General features: G+C 46.1%; 1 protein-coding gene across 9 annotated transcripts in view; it reads right to left on the bottom strand.

Annotated features, from left to right (window-relative positions):
* The window catches only part of LOC119174263 (prestin), a 269359-nt gene that overhangs the window by 23929 nt on the left and 221531 nt on the right, over nt 1-23899 (bottom strand). For 8 of the 9 annotated variants that reach the window (XM_075883088.1, XM_075883092.1, XM_075883090.1 and 5 more), the window contains exons 3-10: nt 11133-11267; nt 10197-10356; nt 9412-9522; nt 8024-8235; nt 6672-6836; nt 5634-5789; nt 4851-4933; nt 3534-3681 (exon numbers count right to left, since the gene is read on the bottom strand). In XM_075883088.1, coding sequence (XP_075739203.1) covers nt 3534-3681; nt 4851-4933; nt 5634-5789; nt 6672-6836; nt 8024-8235; nt 9412-9522; nt 10197-10356; nt 11133-11267 — 1170 coding nt within the window. Of the gene's footprint in view, nt 1-3533; nt 3682-4850; nt 4934-5633; nt 5790-6671; nt 6837-8023; nt 8236-9411; nt 9523-10196; nt 10357-11132; nt 11268-22146; nt 22510-23899 lie in introns of those variants that run through there. The other variant, XM_075883087.1, reaches the window with a different exon arrangement.

Here is a 23899-nt window from a genome sequence, read left to right on the forward strand (position 1 = left end):
TATCCTTTCACGTTCTGTATCCGTGTTGCTCGGATTCTGTCGCTGCCTCTGCTCTGCCTTATTAGTCCGCAGGATAGTCTCAGCAATGGAAGCGATGAACGCCTCGGGGAAAGCCGAAGCCTTAAGCCGGGAAACTTGAGCTTTGAAGCTCACAGAGATATTGTGGGCGCACGACCTATTTAAGGCATTCTTAAGGCAGGTTTGTGCTATGCCTCGCTCAACTAACTTGCTGTGAGCGGAAGAAAAGGGAAGTAGAGGTTTCTGTGCACGTGGTTCATAACACCAACAGATGTGCTGTGAGCTAAAAACCAGTTTTAAATTCAAAAAGGGTAACTTGTCATTCTCGGGCATTTCATGTGTCAACACAAGAGGCTTTAAATAATCTTCGAACACACCTGTAGTTTGAGTCGCAAACGAGTGGAACTTAGAACAATTACAATTCAAAAGAACCAAGAAGTCATCCATGTATATGAATATTTTCACGACATGCGAGCCTTCTAACTTTTCCTACAGTTTTTTGTCCATTTTTGCCAATAGAAGATCACTGAGTAGAGGTGCTATGCATGAGCCAATTGAAACAGCCTTTTTCTGCAGATAAATGCAATGGTTTCATTGAACGAAAGTAGACGTAAGGTACAGCAATACCAGGTCAAGAAAATCTCGCGAACTGATGCCAGTTTTTAATTGCAAGTTCAATTCCCCAAAAATTTTTATGTTAACCCTTATACATTCTAATAGCTCATCGTGAGGCAGAGAGTAGTATAGGTCCTTTATGTCAATTGAAAAACCGAAAAAATTAGATTGATTTGACTGTTTGAAAAATTTTATCGGAGCCTGCGAGTTTTTGAACAAAAATGGGTCATCAATCTTTAGACACTTTCGATGGGTCTGAATAAACAAGCCGAGTTGCTTTTGCTACGTACCACTTTCTGTCGCAATGACACGGAAGGGCATGTCAACCTTATGTGTTTTGGCAGAAAAAAACATGCCAAGACCATTTTTGTCACTTTTGCTAATGTGCTGCGCTAACTGTTTTGACTCTAGTTTACGACACATTTCCTTAGCCTGCGTTTTTACTCTATCTAGACGAATGTCGGTACAACATTTGAAAACAGATTGGATAGCTGTCTGGAAAAGGCGGTCACAGCTATCAAATCTGTTTTCAAATGTTGTACCGACATTCGTCTAGATAGAGTAAAAACGCAGGCCAAGGAAATCTGTCATAAACTAGAGTTAGAACAGCGCAGCACATTAGCAAAAGTGACTAAAATGGTCTCAGCATGTTTTTTTCTGCCAAAACACATAAGGTTGACATGCCCTTCCGTGTCATTGTGACAGAAAGTGGTACGTGGCAAAAGCAACTCGGCTTCTTTATTCAGACCCATCTAAAGTGTCTAAAGATTGATGACCCATTTGTGATCAAAAACTCGCAGACTCTGATATAATTTTTCAAACAGTCAAATCAATCTAATCTTTTCGGTTTTTCAATTGACATAAAGGACCTATACTACTCTCTGCCTCACGATGAGGTATTAGAATGTATAAGGGATAACATAGAAATTTTCGGGGAATCGAACTTCCAATTAAAAACTGGCATCAGTTCGCGAGATTTTCTTGACGTGGTTTTGCTGTACCTTACATCTACTTTCGTTCAATGGAACGATTCCATTTATCTGCAGAAAAAAAGTGTTTCAATTGGCTCTTGCATAGCACCTCTACTCAGTGATCTTCTATTGGCAAAAATGGACAAAAAACTGTAGGAAAAGTTAGAAGGCTCGCATGTCGTCAAAATATTCAGATACATGAATGATTTCTTGGTTCTTTTAAATTGTAATTGTTCTATGTTCCACTCGTTTGCGACTCAAACTATAGGTGTGTTCGAAGATTGTTTAAAGCCTCTTGTGTTGACACATGAAATGCCCGAGAATGACAAGTTATGCTTTTTGGATTTAAAACTGGTTTTTAGCTCACAGCACATCTGTTGGTGTTATGAACCACGTGCGCAAAAACCTCTACTTCCCTTTTCTTCCGCTCACAGCAAGTTAGTTAAGCGAGGCATAGCACGAACCTGCCTTGAGAATGCCTTAAATAGGTCGTGCGCCCACAATATCTCTGCGAGCTTCAAAGCTCAAGTTTCCCGGCTTAAGGCTTCAGGTTTCCCTGAGGCATTTATCGCGTCCGTTGCTGAGACGATCCTGCGGACTAATAAGGCAGAGCAGAGGAAGCGACAGAATCCGAGCAACACGGATACGGAACGTGAAAGGATAGCCATGATTCCATAGAAACACCAAATATCACACAGGCTTAAGAAAATCGGAAAACGTGTTGGAGTTCGTGTCCTGTTCTCGGCACCATTCAAATTAATCAGCCTCACCAAATATACAAACCCCCTGAAAATGCAGTCATGAACGGAATGCAGAATTCAACATAGAAACAGGTATGCAGCCTGCTACCATGAAGTTGTCTATAGGACCCCCTTTTCATGCGGTGCTTGTTATGTCGGAACGACCGGAAGGTGTCTGAACGATCGGCTGAGAGAACACGCTAACAATGTTAGAAACGGGAAAGACTGCACTGCGTGCAATTGTGTTTCCCTCTTCAAACGCACAGCGACGTTGTACAAGCACAGAGATGAACGCACCTGAGTCATTGTCGAGGCCGCGCAGATGGCACGCGAATAGGTGCCTTGTATTAGCAAGCCCTCCGTGGCTCTGTTCGAGAAGGAACTCAGGTTCTTCGAAGGTTTCGGTGCGGGCAGTTAGTTATATTACCTTTACCTTTCTGTTTCGTTTTCTTATAGATATTCCTTTGCGGTTGTTCAGTGCTTTTGTTTTTTTGTTTTTGTTTTTCTCTTACTCATGTTCTGCTCTTTGTGCCATATGGTTTTTATCACATGGTTACTGTCTCCTCTCTATATTTTCGAGTTCTGCGCAAAAAACTCAGTTGGAAGTTAGCGCTCGTGTCTTTCGTGTCCTTCTTGTCTCTGTGTCGTCGTTTTGTTCTCGCGCTATAACTATCGTCATGCCATACCAACTAGCCCAAGCTGCCACACTTCTGTGTACGCACCTGGATAAAACATATTGCAGCCTATAGCCGGCTGGCAAGCATGACTGGTCTTTACACGCTTCAACAGCGAGAGAAAAAACTGTTGAATGAGTTGACGCGGTAAAATTTCATGCAGATATGCAGCCACCATTCAGTGAGGTTTATGCACTTACAGAAGGAAGAGAGGAGAGAGAGGAATGATAATAGTTGTTGGGGTCTAACATCCCGAAACCACAATATGATTATGACGGACGATGTAGAAGAGGGCTTCGGAAAATTTTGACCGATTGGGACGCTTTAATAGCGTGCACCTAAATCTAAGTGCACGGAACTCAAACATTTTTATCTCCCCCCAGAAAAGGAGGCCGTGCAGCAGGGATTCAATCCTGTGGCATCCGAATAGGCAGTCGAGCATGATACACACTAAACAAGCGCGGTGAGTTTGGGAAAAGTGGCAAGCGATATGCGCCTAAGATGACGTGTCCGACCTGGTTGGGGTCAATCTGGTAGTGGTGCCTCTTGGCAAAAAGCTTGGCCATCGAGAGGGCGATGGTGAAAGAGACGATGGCAATCACAAATCCGTTCAGAATGAGCTTCGCCATGAGATCGACACGGGGCACCGAAGGCGTGGGAAACCTGCAAAAGGAAAGTATTAAATTGAAAAGAACGGCTTAGTGCCAGCCGTGAATAGAGAAAACCACAGAAATACTATAGTAATCGAATACTATGCACGATAGCAGGACATACGCCAGTTATTTATTGATTTTATTGCACCACAGATCCTCCTTATCAGAGTCCTTACACTATCACAAAATTTAGCTGACAGTAATACGCCACACGGACGAATTAGGGTGCATGCCAAAGAGTAGCAGCATACGATTTTTGTTATACAGTCCTGAGAGACTAATAGTATTCATAATCTAGTGCCTCTCTGCTTGCACATCTCTGTCACAGGCTTTCTAAACGTCCAGTCTTGATGTACTGATAGCAAGCTATATTACCGGAGAACGTGTCCCTGCTTTCGCTCGAATATCACGACATCGACACAAGCTGTGAGAATCTTGTGGTGTGTACACATCATGGGATACCGTCTCGATAGAAGAACGCATCCTAACATAAAACACAACGGCTGTTTATTAACGTTAGAGCAGCGGCGGCGCAAGTAAGCCGACGCTGCGCTCGAGCAGTTAGAGAAGCATTTGGATGGAACCGAGCATGGAAGCTTGAGTTTTATAGCCACCAGCGGTGACATAAGCCTCCGGTTAAGCTGTGGTACAGCTGTCCCTTGTGGGAAGTGTGCTGCAGCGAGTGGCCGTGTCACACCGGACTAACAAGTGACGAGACTGAGGCTGCGCAGGTTTGTGTGCAGTGGTCATCACAACATGAAAAACCAAAACGACTTAGGTTTGAGGATTCGTGGCGTTTTTTGTACCATGCTTTTGGAGACATGTACTGAAGCCAATTTAGGCGTCCGCCACAGCCATTATTAGAGACATCACATTCTACAGCGTACGATAAGTGACAGTGCGAAATAAGTCGTGGCAGACGTGGAATCTAGTGTGAGCGCTGTTTTTACGTCGTGTGGCGTTCTCGAGTCATTCGCAGGAAAGGCGGCTTATGTTTTTTCCAGAGCCTGTTTTCTTAAGAATGATGCCACAGTTTTGATCTACGCTTTGCGCATTGTATTATTTGCAATGTCTAAAAATGACATAACTGATTACAGCCACAATAACAGGAATTTTGTTAGTCCGAGTAGATTTAGGAAGGAAAGAAAAAAAAACAAAAAAGAGACAGAGAATACTCACCCTGTAGGCACAAATCCTATAACTCGTACTCCATACGCAGTATCGAACTCGAAGACATAGCTGATTGTAGTTGCAAGAATTATCTGAAAAGACGGGACAGTTGCGGAGACCATTTAGATCATGGATATAGAAAAGTCAATAATCAGTTAACCAGTTAGCGTTATTATTTTAACATACTTCCCATTTCAGCCAATATACAAAAGGCTAGCTGCCCATTCAAGACAAACTGCATCAACCGGTAAGTCAGACGATAGTACTAAAAATATAAACAAAACTAAATTCAACGTGGCATACATAAAGAATGACTAATTCACAATACACAAAACAATTAGTAACATGTATTGAAGTAAAAAGGAAATAAACATAAACATATCAAAATTCTTGAGATCCCTCACAAATGCTTCAATTTACGCTACATACTTTGGACGCCAATTTAAACTAAGCAGACCATCCGTATGCACCTGGTAGTAATTTTGCATCCACAAGTGCGCAGCAAACTTCAGTTGTCCACGAATTCTTGAGGCATGTTGTAGAACAAGTCTCAAGGTGCCGTTTCCCTGAGATGACTTGAGGGCGTATGTCATCTTTTTCTTCCTTCTCAGTTAACTATGCCAAAAATAAATATTCCGTAGCGGCAACTTGGCAGACCGAATGTTACTCAGCAAAGACAAGATTACCGTCAGCACATCTTAAAGACCAGTACAATCAACCCTATTTATAGACTGCACGAGTCATTCAAGGTTAGACCACGTTAGCCATCCCGCCATGAGGTGAAGTGCTCACCACAATAAGGTCGATAGGTACGGGCATCTTGAGCTTGGACTTGAAGCGAGCGTTGACGCACTCGTGCACCACCGCGCAAACAAGCATGGCCGTCATCGATATGGCAAGGGTGACCAGGTTGGTCTGGTGAAGGTTCTGGATCACGTCACGGATCACCTGCACGCGCGGTCATCGAGAGATGATATAAACCCAGTTTATTTATCGCTTTTACGTGACGGGCATACTCATATAGGCGACGGTTTCACGTCGTAATCACACAACTCGAAGCAAACGATAAGCCGATTAGCTAGAAGGTCAGAGATGTCAGTTCAGTGATTTTCCGTTTGTGTAATCCGTGCCACCGTATAAGTTAGTTTACTTTCGCGTTTTCTTAAATTATGCCTTTAGAGAACTTGAAATATCCAGAAAGAAAATTTGTACATGGCACTGAAAACTACACAGAAATATTGGTTTGTATACTCTCTAAACAGCTGTGCAAGGAATTTACAAGGCCTAGCGTTAGTACTTTCAAACGCTTTACGGATAATATTACTTTCTATTAATGATCTTAAAATGGTCGTAAGGTGAAAGACTAGGTGTGGTCCTTGCGTAGATGTCATCAATATGTTTATGAATACTGTTTAATATTCCTTAAGAAAGAGGCAACGAATGCTTGGCGAGCAGCTATAGTGTTGAGAAATCTTTAGCCCATAGCAGTCCGAGTACATCGAATAACGCGTTCGATGCTCTAACTATAGCAGTCCGAGTACAAGTGGCCTTTAATCCAGAATATACTCGACATTACCTATAATCAACGTGCTAGTCATCATTCTGTAGTTTGGAGCACAGCAAATTATTCTAAATCTACGAATTTTAGCGGTCGCAAATATGCCCGTCTTTCCAGGCACGCTAACATTCAGGACTGCCAAGTTATGCAATTTCGTCCTCCAATACGATGCCCTGAACATGTTGCACTGAAAATGAGTTACATTACAGCGACTACTAGCCTCAAAAGGTCTGTACCAGCAGCTCTGTCTGTATACAGACAAGTGAACTCACGTAGACGCTTTGGAATATTCCGCTGTAGCGTCGCACGCGGATGTCGAAGAGCCCCTTTGTCTGGGACACCACAACCTGGACGGCCGCGCCCGTGGTGAAACCGGACACCATAGGCTCGGACATGAAGATGGACAGAATGCCGAGGTGGAGCATACCCATCAGCAGCTGCATAGTTAAAGCAAAGTCAACGGAGAACGAAATCACGCTCGAGAATGGCGTAAGAAAATGATGAATCGATCAAACTCATGGAACCGATCTTCAAAAACTACCGATATGCAGACAATAAATCACAGAACAAGCAGCGGTCCATCTATTTTTCCTTTGCCTTTTTGTCTGTATGCTAGTAGGCTCTTCAAGGTCTGCCCAGCACGAAAATGATGTGCGATTCTGTTTAAGCGCCATGATAAAACATGGAGACTGTGGATAACTTATTAAACACTTTAGAACTGTTGTCTGCTGCAAAGAACTGCGTCTATGTCAAGCGTTGAATGACGCCTTTGTTCAATGCATAGTATTGCGTGAGACGGGTATACACCCGACTATCGGCGTTAATCTTTCCAAGAATGCGCGACTTATTTGCATTGTAACATGTAGCCCATCATTTTATTCCCAAATAGATAATTTAGGCAAGGACAGCTAAAGAACAATCATTCCCATATAGAGGTAAATGCAAGGGGAGTGCGTTAGAATCACCTTGCTTTCAATCACTTTCGCAGTCAACGCTAACCAACAGGGGAGAGGGTATCACTGACAGTTTACGATACTATTCGTCCTAATATTTTTACAGAGTGTGCTCAAAGTTCAATAACAACCTGTTCGTTACAACAACAAATTACGAAAATTAGGTCTTAAACATTGAAAACACGTATGACCCGCCGTGGTGGTTTAAAGCTAACGGTGTTCGATCGCTGACCCGTAGGTCATGGGATCAAATTCCCGCCAGGGCGGCCGCATTTTCGATGGAGACGAAAATGCCCCAGGCCCGTGTACTTCGATATAGAGGCGAGTTAAAAGCCCGAGGTGGTAAAAACTGCCGGAGCCTTCCTTTACGGCATCTCTCTTAATCATACTGCTAAGTGGCAGTGGTATCGCCACCAAGCAGACGAAGCGAAGGACGACAGAAGATAGACCGGCACGAGCTTATCCCTTCGGCAGCGCTGCTTGCCGAATCAGTTAACACAGCCATGTCTTTCCGGAACAATATAGGTATTTTGGGATGCTAAACCACATTGATTATTATAATTAAAAATAAGTGTGCGAATAAATGTAGTGGGATTCACGGGCAGATGTCATTACATCTTTTGACCCCCATTTGGAATCCTCCAGCCAAAGCGCTAACGAACTGTACGAACCTGCACCACGCCAACCACGACGGCCAGAGCGCCAAGGACTTCCATGCTCGTCGGTGGAGCATCGTCGCCCATGGCGTCGAGACCACGTTGTCCGAGAGCAACGCCGTCTAGCGTCGAGTTCGAGGCCGCCGCCTCGGCGCTCTCCCCGGGTATGATGGCGTTCATTTCAACGACTGTCGATGCCGATAGAAGGCTCACGACAGCGAACGTGCCTGTGCGATGCAGAAAGAGACGCGGTCACATGAATACACGAAGAGCATCGTGAGGCTGGGCCTTACACGTGGGCTTTAAGTTAGGTATTGAAACTTAAAATGACAAAATAGAGAGAACCGAAGTGTATTATTAGCTCTATGGCGTTTTTCTTTTTTCTTGAAGCACTTCATAAAAAAATGCAATATACATATGATGGTGTGCATGTCTCCTCACAATAGACCTGTGCTCTTCATGAGGGGGGGGGGGGGTTCTTAAATGAAAAGAAGATGAATGTGAGCCCCGTAACTGTCTCTCAGTGGGAGGACACCTCAACAGTAGCTCACGAGGGATGGGTTAATAAGAAATTGAAAGTATAGGGAGGAATAAAAGGTATGGAGACAGAGAGAGGAGCAGGAGGAGAGAGAGAGGCGTAGGGACAGCCACATATGGAAGTAAGGAGAAGATAGAAAAGATGGACACGGTCGCAGAAGTCCGAGGACGGGACACCATTCGGTGAGAGCTCTTGTCGGCGTCAAGAGATGGCGTAGGGCAAGCCAGTCGGGCAGAGCTTCGCTGTTATCGGAGATCGCGGGGGCACAACCAGTCGGCACGAAATCACCAGTCGGCACAACCAGTCGGGCACGGAAGCAAGACCCCTTCATGCGTGGCTAGAATGCCTGATCACGTATGCAACTGGTGTCATCTCATTTTCAAATAGTATAATCTGTACTTTTATATAAAGCAGAATACAAGTATATCTCACTCTGGCTAAGTAGCTTATAAATGAGAGACATATGCTACTAAACTACGTGTGGCAGTTCTAGATCAAAGAAATAATTATTAATTAATATTTTTTATTATCTGATAATATGATTGATTGATTATTTTATGAATGAATCAATCATAGGCCCAAGTGCACTGTTTAAATGTGCACCAGAAAAATAAACAAGAAAACACTAAATCAAGTATAAAAAGATCGCCCCATCAACGCATTCCCAACATATATATATACAGGCATAAAACAGTCAAAGAAAAAAAATGCAATTTGAGAGATAAATACACTTGCCCATGCATTTGTTTTGCCACCTTAAAACAAGTGTCATTGCAATAAGTATAGCTAAATGTCTGCCCTAGATATCTCTGGTATGCCTCAAGTAATGCGCGACCTCGCGCTGTTGTTGAATCTGTACACTCACCGACAGAGACGTGCTTCGAGGTGCCCATGAAGAAGTAGATGATGGCCGGGAAGGCGGACACGTAGAGGCCGTTGATGGCACCGGCAGCGGCCAGCACGCCGTACGCGAGCCCTGTCGATAGGACGTCGTTCGATTGCTTCCCCGACAGAACAAAGCACCCCCATCACTCGAGCGAGCCCATTTTTCAAGATTGGCGCTGTTACATCCCTCATTGTCTACCGAGTCGGGTAAACTGTCAGTTAAACTATAGAACCTTGAGCTGTTGCAATAAGTAGCCTATAGAGAGAGCATATCTAGCGGCAATATCCAATCACGAAGACTTCAGTAGTAGTAGTAGTAGTAGTAGTAGTAGTAGTAGTAGTAGTAGTAGTAGTAGTAGTAGTAGTAGTAGTAGTAATATATTATTATTATTATTATTATTATTATTATTATTATTATTATTATTATTATTATTATTATTATTATTATTATTATTATTATTTATAAATCGAGTGATTATACATCAGAAAGATTCAACATACCTCGTAGCAAATGCCGCACGATCATGTAGTACAACAAATACAGCAATCAGACTAATCCGAGTAAGTCACATTACAGAAGCAATTAACTTCGCCACCACACTCATCTTTTCTAAACAGCACACGGAGATTGCAGGTCATCAAATGATAAGCATTTAGAGATGAAGAAAGCATCACGTGACTGCGTTTTTACACCCCGGCGTAAGACTTGTTATAGTTACACTAGTTATACAAAAAGAGAAAGCAATGCTTGCACGGGGTCCCTACCCTGGGGTATGTGCATGATGCTGACCGTGAAACCAGCCATGATGTCCTTGACGAGGAAGTCGCGCACGCGGTAGCGTGGCAACCACTGTAGCACGGGCAGCAGAGAGTAGAGCACGCTTAGCGGTGTGCAGGCGCACGAGCTGAGAAACTTGCGCTTGACCTGTGTGGAGTCCAGCAGGTGTAAAGGGATACACAATGCACGAGTGCCGGAGAGTGTAGTACATCGTTTGGAGACCACGATAGCACGTAGCCCCATGAATGTCCTCATCACATTCCTTCAATTGCGACGAAATGCCCGTGTCCAAGTCCTTACAGAGTACGGGAAGTTCTATTTTAGATTCTTAGATCAAACATGAGCGTCATAGTACCTCAAGACTGATAATGTTTCTAATTATGCGAATAGTTTCAAGCAATGTTTACTTGCAGATCCACTGTGGTAGATTATCAGGCAAGGCGTCGCCCTGCTAAGCTCCGGTACCCGGCTTAGTCATAGTACTCTGAGCTATGTTTCTTTTTAACCGCAGCATCGTACACTGCAGTGGCTTGATTGATTGATTGACATGTGGGGTTTAACGTCCCAAAACCACCATATGATTATGAGAGACGCCGTAGTGCAGGGCAACGGAAATTTCATCCACCTGGGGTTCCTTTATGTGCACCCAAATGTGAGTACACTGCTGTGTACTCACATTTAGAACCTTATAGAATTGACATTACAGTGCAGTAAGTTTGTCCGTATGCACAAAATCTAACGGTTTTATGTTCAAGGTGAAGCTCTCAGCGACACAAACAAACAAGAGTTATACTGCTCAACGACAGGGGCACAGTTACGATGAAAATTAGTAAATTAGTCAAGGGTATCTCTGATAAAGTAGAACGTATTGACCATGCTCTAAGGCGCTCGATATAGCGCTCAAGTGCCCTGAATTTACCCACCTTCTGCGAGAGGGACGCGTCCGCACTGTCATTGCCGTAGTTTTTGACCAGCTCTTCTTGGTTCATGGCTTGCCGATGGATGCGAATGCGGGGCTTCGAGCCATCCAAGTTGTTGTTGTTGGAGCTGCCGTTTTCCTGCGAGTAGGCGTAGCAATGTACGTGACCATCAACAATCGAGACCGAGAGAAAAAAGCCAAGGGAAGCAAAAAAAGAAAATGGTCCCGTGTGTAAACCGCGTCTTCAGCCAAGGTTTACGGCCCTCTGACACATGCTTTTTTTATGTGCTATGCAGCTGTATAGATGAGTGCGACCACAATGATGCGCTTAGTACAGTGCACCTTGTCATTCGTAACCGCGATTGCACCGGAAAGCTAACCAGCCCTCACATGAGGTTCAACGAACGAGTCTTACTGTGGCACTTTCGAACAAATGCTGCATTTTTATTCGATAGGGCCGATTTTATGTTCCAGCAGCACCTCTGCATTGTGATACACATTTTACAGTTTTTCTTTAATTGCCATACAAAATTTTACGCGGCCTTTATTCTTGATTTACGCGTCTTTTAACGGCCCTAGCACTTTGGTGTCTTTGTGCGTTGATGTATTCCCAGGTGGGTTAGCTTTGTCTTTCGTTTAACTGCCAGATCTTAGAGGCCATCTAGAAAGAGGCGCTTGATTTAGATCTGTTTCGCCAGGTGCTGCAGCGAACCCAACTGCTCGCAACAAAACGACCTGGTCTTTCAAATGACATTCAAATATTTTGAATTATTAGGGTTTTCCTAGCAGTCAAGTTGGCGTCATCTTAACACTACGCTGTCATATGATACGTCTTCTGTATAACTTAATTTAAAGCAGAACCATCGGGTACGTACCAATGTTAGTTTGAAAAGACAATTTTTTTTAATATTTGGCAAACAGAAAGTGCTTGACTGGAAGTTCTGGAGTGTTCATCGGTGCTCGTGCCACCACAAAACGCAATTATTTATGTTTACTTGTAAGGATCATCGTCATTATCTCTCGCGCATGCGCGCATACACACTGGCTCCACCAATGGGCGGCCACGCGTTCACATTGTTGGACGGGCTTCAACCTCGTCTGCAGACAGGAAAGATTGAATAGGGTGCGTGGTTTTTCTGGACATCATGTAGACAGGTACGAAACGCCACAGGAAAAAAATCGGAAACCGTGGCGTGGATACTTACGTCACACCGACCTATTATTCATAATTTCAAGAATGAATACTTACCAGTTTACGATGAACTCCGAAAGATGATTCAGTGCTTAATGAGAAGAACTGAAACGCTCTTTTTTTACATGCTGATGCAGGGCTAAATACTGAACAGTAGAAGTTATTCTGCATTATTTAAAACAACTATAGATCCACCCCCTAAACAACAACAACCACAAAAAAAAAAAGGCGCTAACTCAGACTCACCCAAGAAATAGATTTTGCTCTCAGGACTAACCCACCAAATTTTTCCCCAACCGGACTCACTCGAAATCGAACTCACCGACATATCACTCAGCCGCACTCACCCAAAGTGAGCCTGACAGCTTGAACCGAGTCTGGGTGATTTGAGTCGCGAGTCCATTAGCGTAAAATTACCTTTTTGACACCGGCGTCAATGCTCTTTAACGATAATATGCCAAATGATCGGCGCTCAACGATACGCCTTTTGATCTAGTACATTTATTTACGTGCTATCAGTGGCCTCAATTCAGTAAAGACATAATAAATATGCGACTTACACGAGATGTATTGATACCAAGGACTTCAAGTTAATGAGCTTGCGTCGGAGAAGGCTGTACGAGTGAGATGCCAAGAATTATGCGTACAAAAAGTTTGAGAGATCGATGTCGGACTTGAAATCCTACACTTTCATGCACTACCACTTTTCCAGCAAACGTCAACCGGACATTTTGCGGGTTGTGGACGTAGAACAGTGCGGCTATCATGTACAGACCACCTTAAAGTGACAAAAATTGTGCATTTCAGCACCATGTATGTACGAATGCTGTATGCTGAATGCAGTATTTAATTATGTTGAACCGAAATTACCAGCCGTGTTAGAATTCGTTCCATGTACAATATGGTGAGTAGAGTACGTTATCTTCTTCAGTCACTTGACATTTAATGGTCTTAGGGTTTTCAAGCTTGCCCGGGTCAAACGGCCCAAATATCAAACGAGGTAGTATGTCAAACAGCCAATATGTCAAATGGTCCTCCATAATTTTGTCTGCATTACTTCACACATAAGAGCAATTTATGGGATTGTGTTTGCTTAGCAGAGGTCTGGCATTTATATTGGCCACTATGTGTCAGAATCCTTTTTTTATAATAGGCATTACCCATCAAAAGCGAAAAAAAAAAACTGTTCTTCACAATATTATTACGAGGCAGTGGGCATGGCTCTACCGTCGTGGACAACAGTTCGATGAAAAAGAAGTGGACTCGCCGCGCGAGAGACTGGCAGCTCTGAAGCGTCACTTTGGCATGTAAATATAGGAAATACGCTCATTCCTCTCTTCCGTGTGTTTGCGAGCTCCGTAACAAATTGGTGGAGGTGCTGGGTAACGAAGCGCCATACAACGGAGCTCCGCAGTGGTCGTCAAATCGGAGTTTCCGTGATGGAACACGGGACTGATCCCACGGCCACCTCTCCATCGGCTTCGGCGACGCCCGCACCATCCACGGCAACGCCTCCACTGGCCCCACCCCCACCCACGTACGTGCTGACGCATCCGAAGCATCCTGGAACGTTCTGCGGTACGGACCAAGTTGATGTCGACGACTGGATAGCCGACTACGAACGCACCAGTGCTCTCAACCGGTATGATCCGACTCTTATGCTGGCCAATGTGCTGTTTTACCTGAAAGGCACGGCCAAAGTCTGGTACGAGAACCATGAGGAGGAGATCGGCAGTTGGGACACCTTCAAGGAAAAGCTTCGCGACTTATTTGGGAAGCCCATCGGTCGAAAGGCGGCTGCAAAGAAGGAGTTGTCTATACGTGCTCAGACGTCCACAGAGCCGTATATCTCATATATACAGGACGTGCTGGCTCTATGTCGTAAAGTTGACAACGACATGTCGGAGTCTGACAAGGTTGGCCACGTCCTCAAGGGCATAGCGGACGACGCGTTCAACCTGCTAATGTGCCGGAACTGTGCGACCGTCGACGAAATTATTGAGGAATGCCGGCGTTTTGAACTGGCCAAAAGCAGACGGATTTCAAGATCATTTACTCGACTGCCGAACACCGCAGCGACGTCCTCCTGCGAAGATGGACTGTCCTCCCATCGGCAGTCTTCACCAGCGTCTGAAATTACGCGAATTGTCCGGCGGGAAATCGAAGCAATTACACCTACTCTTCCCGCCAACGGCCACGTCGATTTGCAAGTACCTCAGGTTTGCTTGGTACAGTCGATTGTGCGGGAAGAACTGAGCAATTTGGGCTTCGATGTCTGCGCCGTTGCTCAGTCTCGACCAATTGGCTTCCGTTCAAGGTCGCCGCCTCGCCCCAGGTCACCACCCCAAGAAAGGTCTTATCCACGCTCTCGCAATCCGGCCGAATGGAGAACTGCGGATGATCGGCCGATCTGCTTTAACTGCCGCCGCATAGGTCACGTCGCACGGTATTGCCACAACCATTGGTCTTCGTCCCGAAACCAGTATAACACTGCTCGCCGCACCGATAGCTACCGTCGTTTCCAACCTCCTGAGCCGATCGCCGACAACTACCGCCGGCCTCTGCCCGTCGATTCCTACGCCTGCGATGCCCCTGATACGCAGCACAGCCGCTCACCGTCGCCTCGACGTCACCAGTCTCGTTCGCCGCCAGGACGTCGCCCGTCGTCCCCTTCTCCTCTACGACGACGCCCGACCTCCCCGCTCAATTCTCACCAGGGAAACTAAGCGGTGCAGCTCTTGGAGGTGAAGCTGCATCCTCGGTACCGACCTCAAATCCTCTCCTTGTACTGCCGACACGACGAAATTTGATCGACGTCGACGTTGACGGCCTGACTGTTTCTGCACTTGTTGACACTGGGGCGCATATTTCTGTGATGAGTGCCCGACTTCGTCGCCGCCTGAAGAAAGTGCTCACACCGGCTGCCCCTGGCGTTATTCGTGTCGCCGACGGAAGAAGTCTTGCCATCACAGGAATGTGCACAGCACGCATCACTATCGCCGATCACCCCACATCTGTTCTCTTTGCAGTTATTGAGCAGTGCCCAAATGACCTAATTCTTGGTTTAGATTTCTTGTCCACCCATGCTGCTCTCATCGACTGTGCAACCGGCGTTCTTCAACTTGAACTGCCTCGACTTGGACCTGTGCCGTCCTCACCGTCACACCGCTTGTGCGCTGTTGATTATGTTCGGCTGTCACCGCAAGCCACCACGTGTGTTGCCTTAACGATATCACCAGCTCTTCCTGACGGTGACTACATAGTGTCTCCATTGGTGGATGTGCTCTTGGCTCGAAGTGTTGCTGTGCCGCATACAATCGTGACTATTGTGGACAACTACGTTCAGCTTCCGCTCCTTAACTTCAGTAGTTCGACCCAAGTTCTCCCGCAAGGCATTTCGTTAGCCCACGTTTCCCCACTTGATGCATGTAGCATCGTGGCATTGGACCCTGAAGACTGTTCGTCCCCTACTGCAGCCAGCCGAGCAAACGCACCTAGCGACGAAATCACGATGATGATCGCCCCTGATCTTCTGCCCTGTCAGTTGGCGCAACTTCACCACGTTCTGACTACCTACCGAGATATTTTCGACTTCGATGACCGCCCTTTAGGGCAAACGTCCTTCGTGCGTCATCAAATACATACCGGCGATGCTAATCCTGTTAGACGGCGACCGTATCGTGTTTCCCAGTCCGAACGCCAGGTCATACAACGAGAAGTCGAGAAAATGCTCTCCAAAGGAGTCATAGAGGCCTCTTCAAGTCCATGGGCGTCACCTGTTGTTTTAGTGAAAAAGAAGGATGGCAGCTGGAGATTTTGCGTTGACTACCGTGCCTTGAACAAGATAACCCGCAAAGACGTATATCCGCTGCCACGAATCGACGACGCCCTTGATTGCCTTCATGGCGCGCGATACTTCTCATCTATTGATCTGCGTTCGGGCTACTGGCAAATTTCTGTCGACGACTTAGACCGAGAAAAGACTGCCTTCATCACACCGGACGGCCTTTATCAGTTCAAGGTTATGCCTTTTGGGCTGTGCAACGCCCCGGCAACGTTCGAACGCATGATGGACTCTCTTCTTCGTGGTTATAAATGGTCCATCTGTCTTTGCTACCTCGACGATGTGATTGTTTTTTCCCCAACATTTGAAACTCACTTAACTCGTTTGTCGACCATTTTAGCCGTTTTTCGTCGAGCAGGACTCCAGCTGAACTCGAAAAAGTGCAATTTCGGCCGACAACAAATCACGATCCTTGGTCATCTTGTAAGTGCTGCTGGCGTCCGACCTGACCCTGACAAGATTAGCGCTGTCAAGAATTTCCCTCTGCCTTCTTCAACCAAAGATGTTCGGAGTTTTGTGGGCTTATGCTCGTACTTCCGCCGCTTTATACGCGATTTCGCTACAATTGCACGACCACTAACTGATCTTCTCAAAAAGAACGTGCCCTTCTCGTGGGGCCAAGACCAAGCAGCTGCGTTTTCCACGCTGATCGACCTGCTCATTTCACCACCAATACTGGCTCACTTTGACCCGTCTGCGACGACTGAAGTACGCACAGACGCCAGTGCTCACGGAATCGGCGCCGTCCTCGCTCAACACCAGGGAGGCCAAACGCGTGTTATTGCGTATGCCAGCCGCCTTCTCTCCACATCTGAGCGAAACTATTCGATAACAGAGCGCGAGTGTCTTGCGTTGGTCTGGGCTGTAGCGAAATTTCGCCCCTACTTGTATGGCCGCGAGTTTTCAGTTATTACGGACCACCACGCTCTGTGTTGGCTGTCGTCGCTCAAGGACCCAACTGGTCGCCTAGGTCGCTGGGCTCTACGTCTCCAGGAGTATAACTTCGACGTAATTTATAAGTCGGGCAGGTTGCACCAAGATGCTGATTGTCTCTCGCGTTATCCGGTGGACCCTGCTAGCCTCGCTGTCCATGAAGGCGATTCTTGTGTGCTCGCCATATCTGATTTGCACGACATCGGCACAGAGCAGCGCCGGGACGCAACCCTCAAGAAGGTCATTCAGCGAGTATCTTCAGGACATTCCGACCCTTCTCTCCGTCAATATGTCCTTCGCAACGACATTCTGTATCGTCGCAACATGAAGTCTGATGGCCCGGAATATTTGTTAGTTATTCCCCAACACATGCGTGCCACTATTCTTCAACATCTGCATGACGCACCGACGGCGGGACACCTGGGTTTTTCACGCACCTATCACCGCGTGCGGCAACGGTTCTTTTGGCCTGGCATGTATAAATTTGTGCGCCGTTATGTCGCTGCTTGCGAGCGCTGCCAGCGTCGGAAACGTCCTGCTCTCCGTCCGGCTGGCCTGCTCCAACCTATCGACATTCCCCCGGAACCATTCTTCCGCATCGGCCTCGACTTGCTCGGACCTTTCCCGACGTCCGTGTCAGGCAACAAGTGGATCGCTGTCGCAACCGACTATGCGACCAGATACGCGATAACTCGTGCATTGCCAACTAGCTGCGCTACAGACGTCGCAGACTTTCTCCTAAATGACGTCATTCTGCGGCATGGAGCTCCGCGCCAGCTTTTGACGGATCGGGGCCGCTGCTTCCTCGCAAAAGTTATCGACGAAATCCTCCGGAGCTGCTCTACCGAACATCACCTTACTACTGCCTACCATCCCCAGACTAACGGTCTCACGGAGCGTCTCAACCGAACTCTTACAGACATGTTGTCTATGTACGTCTCTGCTGACCACCGTGACTGGGACGCAATGCTCCCCTACGTTACATTTGCATATAATTCGTCAAGACATGACACCGCCGGCTACTCTCCATTCTTTCTTTTGTACGGCTGCAACCCTGCGTTGCCATTCGACACACTCCTTCCTTCTGCTACTATCCAACCAACGGTGTATGCGCAGGACGCTGCTTCTCGAGCCCGCGTCGCTCGCCAAATCGCGCACACTCGGCTCAGTGCTTCTCAGGCCGCACAAAAAGTCCGCTACGATGACTCGCACCGCGACGTTGACTACCCTGATGACTCTCTTGTCCTACTCTGGACGCCGTATCGACGTGAAGGTTTGTGCGAGAAGCTCCTCCCACGATACACAGGACCCTACAAAGTTCTCCGCAAGGTCACCGACGTCGACTACCTCATCACTCCCGTTCAACCGCACTCATCCTCTGCTACACCATCTACTGATGTTGTTCATGTGTCGCGCCTAAAGCCCTACTATACTGCCAGTCCTGATTGACTTAGGGGCGCCGTGACGGCGCTTTGTTCGCCGGGGGTGATATTACGAGGCAGTGGGCATGGCTCTACCGTCGTGGACAACAGTTCGATGAAAAAGAAGTGGACTCGCCGCGCGAGAGACTGGCAGCTCTGAAGCGTCACTTTGGCATGTAAATATAGGAAATACGCTCATTCCTCTCTTCCGTGTGTTTGCGAGCTCCGTAACAATATGAACGCATCGTAACTAATACGCTTATATCCACACAGCTCCTCTCCACGTTCTCATACTGCTTATTTAATTTTGCATGTACCAACTTTCTGAGTGGTCCTTAGCGTCGACGTCATCTTTTTGTTGTCCTCATCAGCAGTCGAAAAGGTGACGAAGAAACACTCATGTTGGGCGCAAATGAACGGCGCGTCGAGTCGTATGGCTCTTAGCACGACGTCACTCATTGAGGCGTGAAGTCAATTAGCGCGCTCACGTCGCATGACTGCAGTTCTTAACGCGTACATTGTTGTGCAACAACGTAGCAACACTACAAGTCCCACTCTGACGCTACAGATTGCACTTACGTACGCTAGAGCAACTGCCAAAGCTGAAACTGCTCGAGGAGAAACAAGGGTTAATGCAACGCCGACTAAATTTCATGGCCGAAAGGCTGCCGCAGTGACGTCAGAGGGTGGGGGCCCAGTTACGCTGCGAACGTGGCGGAAAGCCTGTGTTTCGTTCACGTTTTAGGAGAACAACCGCTCCCGCTCTCGCAGCTGCTGCGGCTAGATTGGGCCGAATAAAAGATGTGGAAAAAAAAAAAGTCTTACTGAGCACGCTCAGTTGGGCAACTGGGCCCCCAACCTCTGACGTCACTGCGGTAGCCTTTCGGCCTTGAAATTTAGTCGGCGTTGGTTATTGGCGACTATGAGTTAGGGAAACCCGTGGCATGCCAGAGAGGTTTAAGAAAGGGAATAATTTCGGTCCTTCCATTTGTGTGCCACCAATATACAAAGAAATCCAATACAGTTTCTTGTAATTAAAGCCTGAAACCCAATTGAGTTTCCCTTAATTAGTCCCTCGGCGTTGAAAGAGTAATTATCCGGTATGGTAATTATAACCAGGCACAAACGCCTTTCTGGGTCGATCACCCTATCGGCCGATTTAACCATGTAGATTAACGCCGGTACCCACCATGCGCACCTGACTTCGATTAAGCCCGATTAGAGTCACGTTTATCAAAAAGGCTCCTTTTTGCAGCTACCGTAAAGGAGGCAATTACGATCGAGAATTTCGATTAGATCAAAAAGTGAACGGGACACCACTGAGGCAATTTTTCGTTCGAGGTCCCGTTTATCGGTTGGACACAACAGAATGAACCCAACCAGCGAATAGATAGGCCAGGGAAAGCGTACGGGATGTGAATAGTTGTCTTTAACTAGAGTGTAGCAGTTGTAGAGCAAATTTAGACGAACGAAAGCGGACAAAAAATCACGCTTGCCATCGGTGGGATTTACACCTGCTAATTTCTAATTACGCGTCCGACGCTTCACCGATTGAGCTATACGTACGCGAAAGATATTGCGCCATCCACTTCGTTGGGTATTTTTGTGCATGTAAGGTCTCGAGGTGTTGAAAAATGTCCTCGCAGCTTGATGGTGGAAGAGATAGATAGATAGATAGATATAGATAGATAAATAGAAAATAGATAGATAGATAGATAGATAGATAGATAGATAGATAGATAGATAGATAGATAGATAGATAGATAGATATGTGGGGTTTAACGTCCCAAAACCACCATATAGATTATGAGAGACGCCGTAGAGGAGCATTGATTGATTGATATGTGGGGTTTAACGTCCCAAAACCACCATATAATTATGAGAGACGCCGTAGTGAAGGGCTCCGGAAATTTCGACCACCTGGGGTTCTTTAACGTGCACCCAAATCTGAGTACACGGGCCTACAACATTTCCGCCTCCATCGGAAATGCTGCCGCCGCAACCGGGATTCGATCCCGCGACCTGCGGGTCAGCAGCCGAGTACCTTAGTCACTAGACCACCACGACGGGGCGATGGTGAAAGGGGGAAAAGGCTAAGGAAAAAAAAGAATATGACAAAATATCCCCGAAAACCTTTTGAAGAAAGATTGCCGAGATGAGCTGAAATAGTAGATATGTTTTCTTATAACATAAGCAAAACTGTCACAGCTTTTTTCGCCTAAGACGACCCTAACGCGAAACCCGGTGTTTTTATTTTTAATTCCCAGTCGATCACGTATTCATCAGCTCTTTCGATCCGGCTGCCAGTTCTAGATTCTCAATACACATCTTAACTTGAACACAAGCCATTTAATAAAAAAAAACGAGGCTAGCCCAGCTTTCCTGCTGCGTTGAGCTAAAGTAATATGAATTTAATGTTTAAGAATATTCCTATCAACTTACATTTTATTCTTAGTGCCACCGCGGCATTTGCTGCTGCAATGCGATTCGATTTGCAAAAAAATATATATATTTTGTATAAGCCGTCTATTTGCAACCTTTCAAGATGGGTGTAACATTTGCATTTGACACTTTTAGCCCTTACAAGCAGAATGCATTGACCTTTGAGGCAGGTCCGAGACGTGCGTGTATCCGAGCATCATGCGATCGGATGGACTCCCGTTGGACAACAATGGATTTGAAGGTTTGCTTTATATACTCAAATACGAATGCTTTAGCACGTGCCATCGGGCTAGTAAGTGCCAGTAGATCACACATCGATCAGCCCTTCCAAGCTGGCTGCCGATTCCAGATTCTCAAACAACATCATGATCTGAACATACGCCATTTAAAGCGAAATCTTGAGGCTAACCTACGCCCACTCGAGCTCAACTAATGTGAATGCAGTGTCTCTCAAAAGCCATGTCGACTTATTTTATTCTTAGTGCCACCGTACCACTTGCCACACCAATGCTACTCACTTAAAGAAAAAGAAAGCAAAAAAAAAACGCCCATTTTTGTACGAGTGCCAACATTAGAACTTTTCAGGGATACAAGGGCGTGTAGATGACATTTTTAGCGCTAACAGGCATAAAACACTGGCCTTTCTGGCAAGTCCGAGACATATATCTGTTCGAGCAATTAAGTGATCGAATGTACGTAGAAAATGACGGAAGCAAATATTTGCCTTATACAGTCACATACGAATGCCTTTGCACGTACTGTCGGGCTCACAATCACGTTTACAAATTATTACTTTGTCGATAAAGTAAGTGACATAGACCAGTCAGAAAGACACGCTGCACAACCGTGAAATGCCGCATAGCATACGTTGAAAAAAAAATTTAATAACGTGCGGGTGTTCGGCAAAACTCAGCAACAGAAGATATATCTATGCTCAACGACGTGCCATCGCTACAAAAGTTACAATAAGCCGAACTTACGTTAGTTTTCGTGCCGCCAGAGCGACCGCTCTTTGGGAGAGTAACTTCGACGCCACCAGAATGATCACACGCTTCTTAATACGCGCACCCGTCCCTGTGCAAGACATGCCCTGAAAGTTAGTTTCCAGACGTTTTTTTTTTTACGTTAGCACCGTTTTATAAACAACCAAAGTTCACTAAACAGCCTTAACCATAGTTAGCATTACCTTGGACTGTACTGCCGAGTTAATTCCGTCTTGCTCAGTTGGTTTGGCCGACAGAACGCTAACTTCAGCCCCCGTCGCAGGAAATACAAAGAACGTTATAGCGACGCGTACGGAACGGACTGCCGGCAAGACAGTACAATAACAATTTCCTACACTAGCAACGCACAGCTGCCGTCGGCCAAAGAAACTCGGTCGCAAATGCAGGCAACTGTTGCGCGCGAAAGAGACAAGAAAACTCACGCCGCTCGCGTGGCATTCACGCAACAAAGGATCTGTGAACCCTGTCGAAGAAGAAGGATTCCGTTGTAGGTGGCGCTGCCAGTAACGCCTCGTCTTACGCGACGGCATGCCTGAAAGCAACCGCCTGTTGCGTTGAAAGTGGTATACGATCACAAAGAGAGAGAGAGAGAGAAAAGAGAGAACAGTTAAAAAAAGGCGTAACAGGTGCTGGCTTCGCTATAGCTATATCTCGCATCACTCATTAAAAAATAGAAGCCATAATTTTGTATTATGAGTAGAATAGCGCAGACGCACTTGTAACACTCTGACGATCAGCAAAAAATCGTCCTTGTCAAGTGTTTGTCGTTTTTGTGTAACGGTTATACAAATTCCGCTCTAAATGCAGCTCCACTTACTGTGAAAGCTGTCTGTGGCGTTGTTATTAGACTGTCTGCGAATGATACTTCGCGGAAGTTCGTAGCGCCGGTGATTAAGCGACTGTGCCAGGGAACAATCGCACGCTTTGCAAGGCCGTGGCGCCGTGTATCTCCCACGGCGTTGGTGTTAGTCGCACGCTTCAGGAGCGTTTTCAGCAATTTTAAGTTTGTTACAATGATAAACTGTGGAGTTTAACGTCCCAAAACCGCCATATGATTATGAGAGACGCCGTAGTGGAGGGCTCCGGAAATTCAGACCACCTGGGGTTCTTTAACGAGCACCTGAGTCTAGGCACACGGGCCTCAAGTATTTTCGCCTCCATCGAAAATGCGGCCACCGCAGCCGGGATTCGAACCAGTGACTTAGCAAGTTTTTGTTCATAATTGCTACCACTTTTCGATTATTTCTGTTAGTAATGGTATTTTAGACCTCGTTCATTTGAGTGGAAGCTTGGGCTAGTTGGTGCGTAGTCATATTTGCAAGGCACAGGGACCAGCTTACCCGAGAAATCATCGAAGCCGAAAAAATACACGTGCTAGGAGATAAATGCGTAAGCACATCATCGGTTGCTTTATCACAGGCTTAACGTGATTACCTGGCTGGGCTTTGAGGCAATAGAGGACCCGTCACACGTGCTGTTACGGGTGTGTAGAATAGGCTTGTTTTTTACCTTCATGCTCTGTAATCTTCCTTTTTAGACGTATAAATTCTTGCCACTCTGTGAAATACAGTTAGTTGGAAGTCAGCACTCTTTCTGTCTACCCTGTCCTTTTTTCCTTTGTTCGCGCGCTGAAACATCTTGCAAATATGACTCGTTCATTTGTTCTAACCCGGTTTTCAGCACCGCAAGCGTTGTTCTAGGATGGAATGGCATACTAATGAGGAAATACAATACCAACTGCCCGTACCCACACTGCGCCTGTATTAGGCCTGCTTTGAACCCATGATTTTGAGTTAGATCACGCCACATGAGATCTATGGCAGAAACATTTGGGCCCCTAAAGTGTAACACACTTAAAAAACAAGCAAAAGATCTGCCCTGAAAAAAAAAAAAAACGAGTAGCTTGCGTAACGCTTTGATCCAGTGTTTAGGTCC

This window comes from Rhipicephalus microplus, unplaced genomic scaffold, assembly GCF_043290135.1.
Source record: "Rhipicephalus microplus isolate Deutch F79 unplaced genomic scaffold, USDA_Rmic scaffold_15, whole genome shotgun sequence".
Classification (NCBI taxonomy): Eukaryota; Metazoa; Arthropoda; class Arachnida; order Ixodida; family Ixodidae; genus Rhipicephalus; species Rhipicephalus microplus.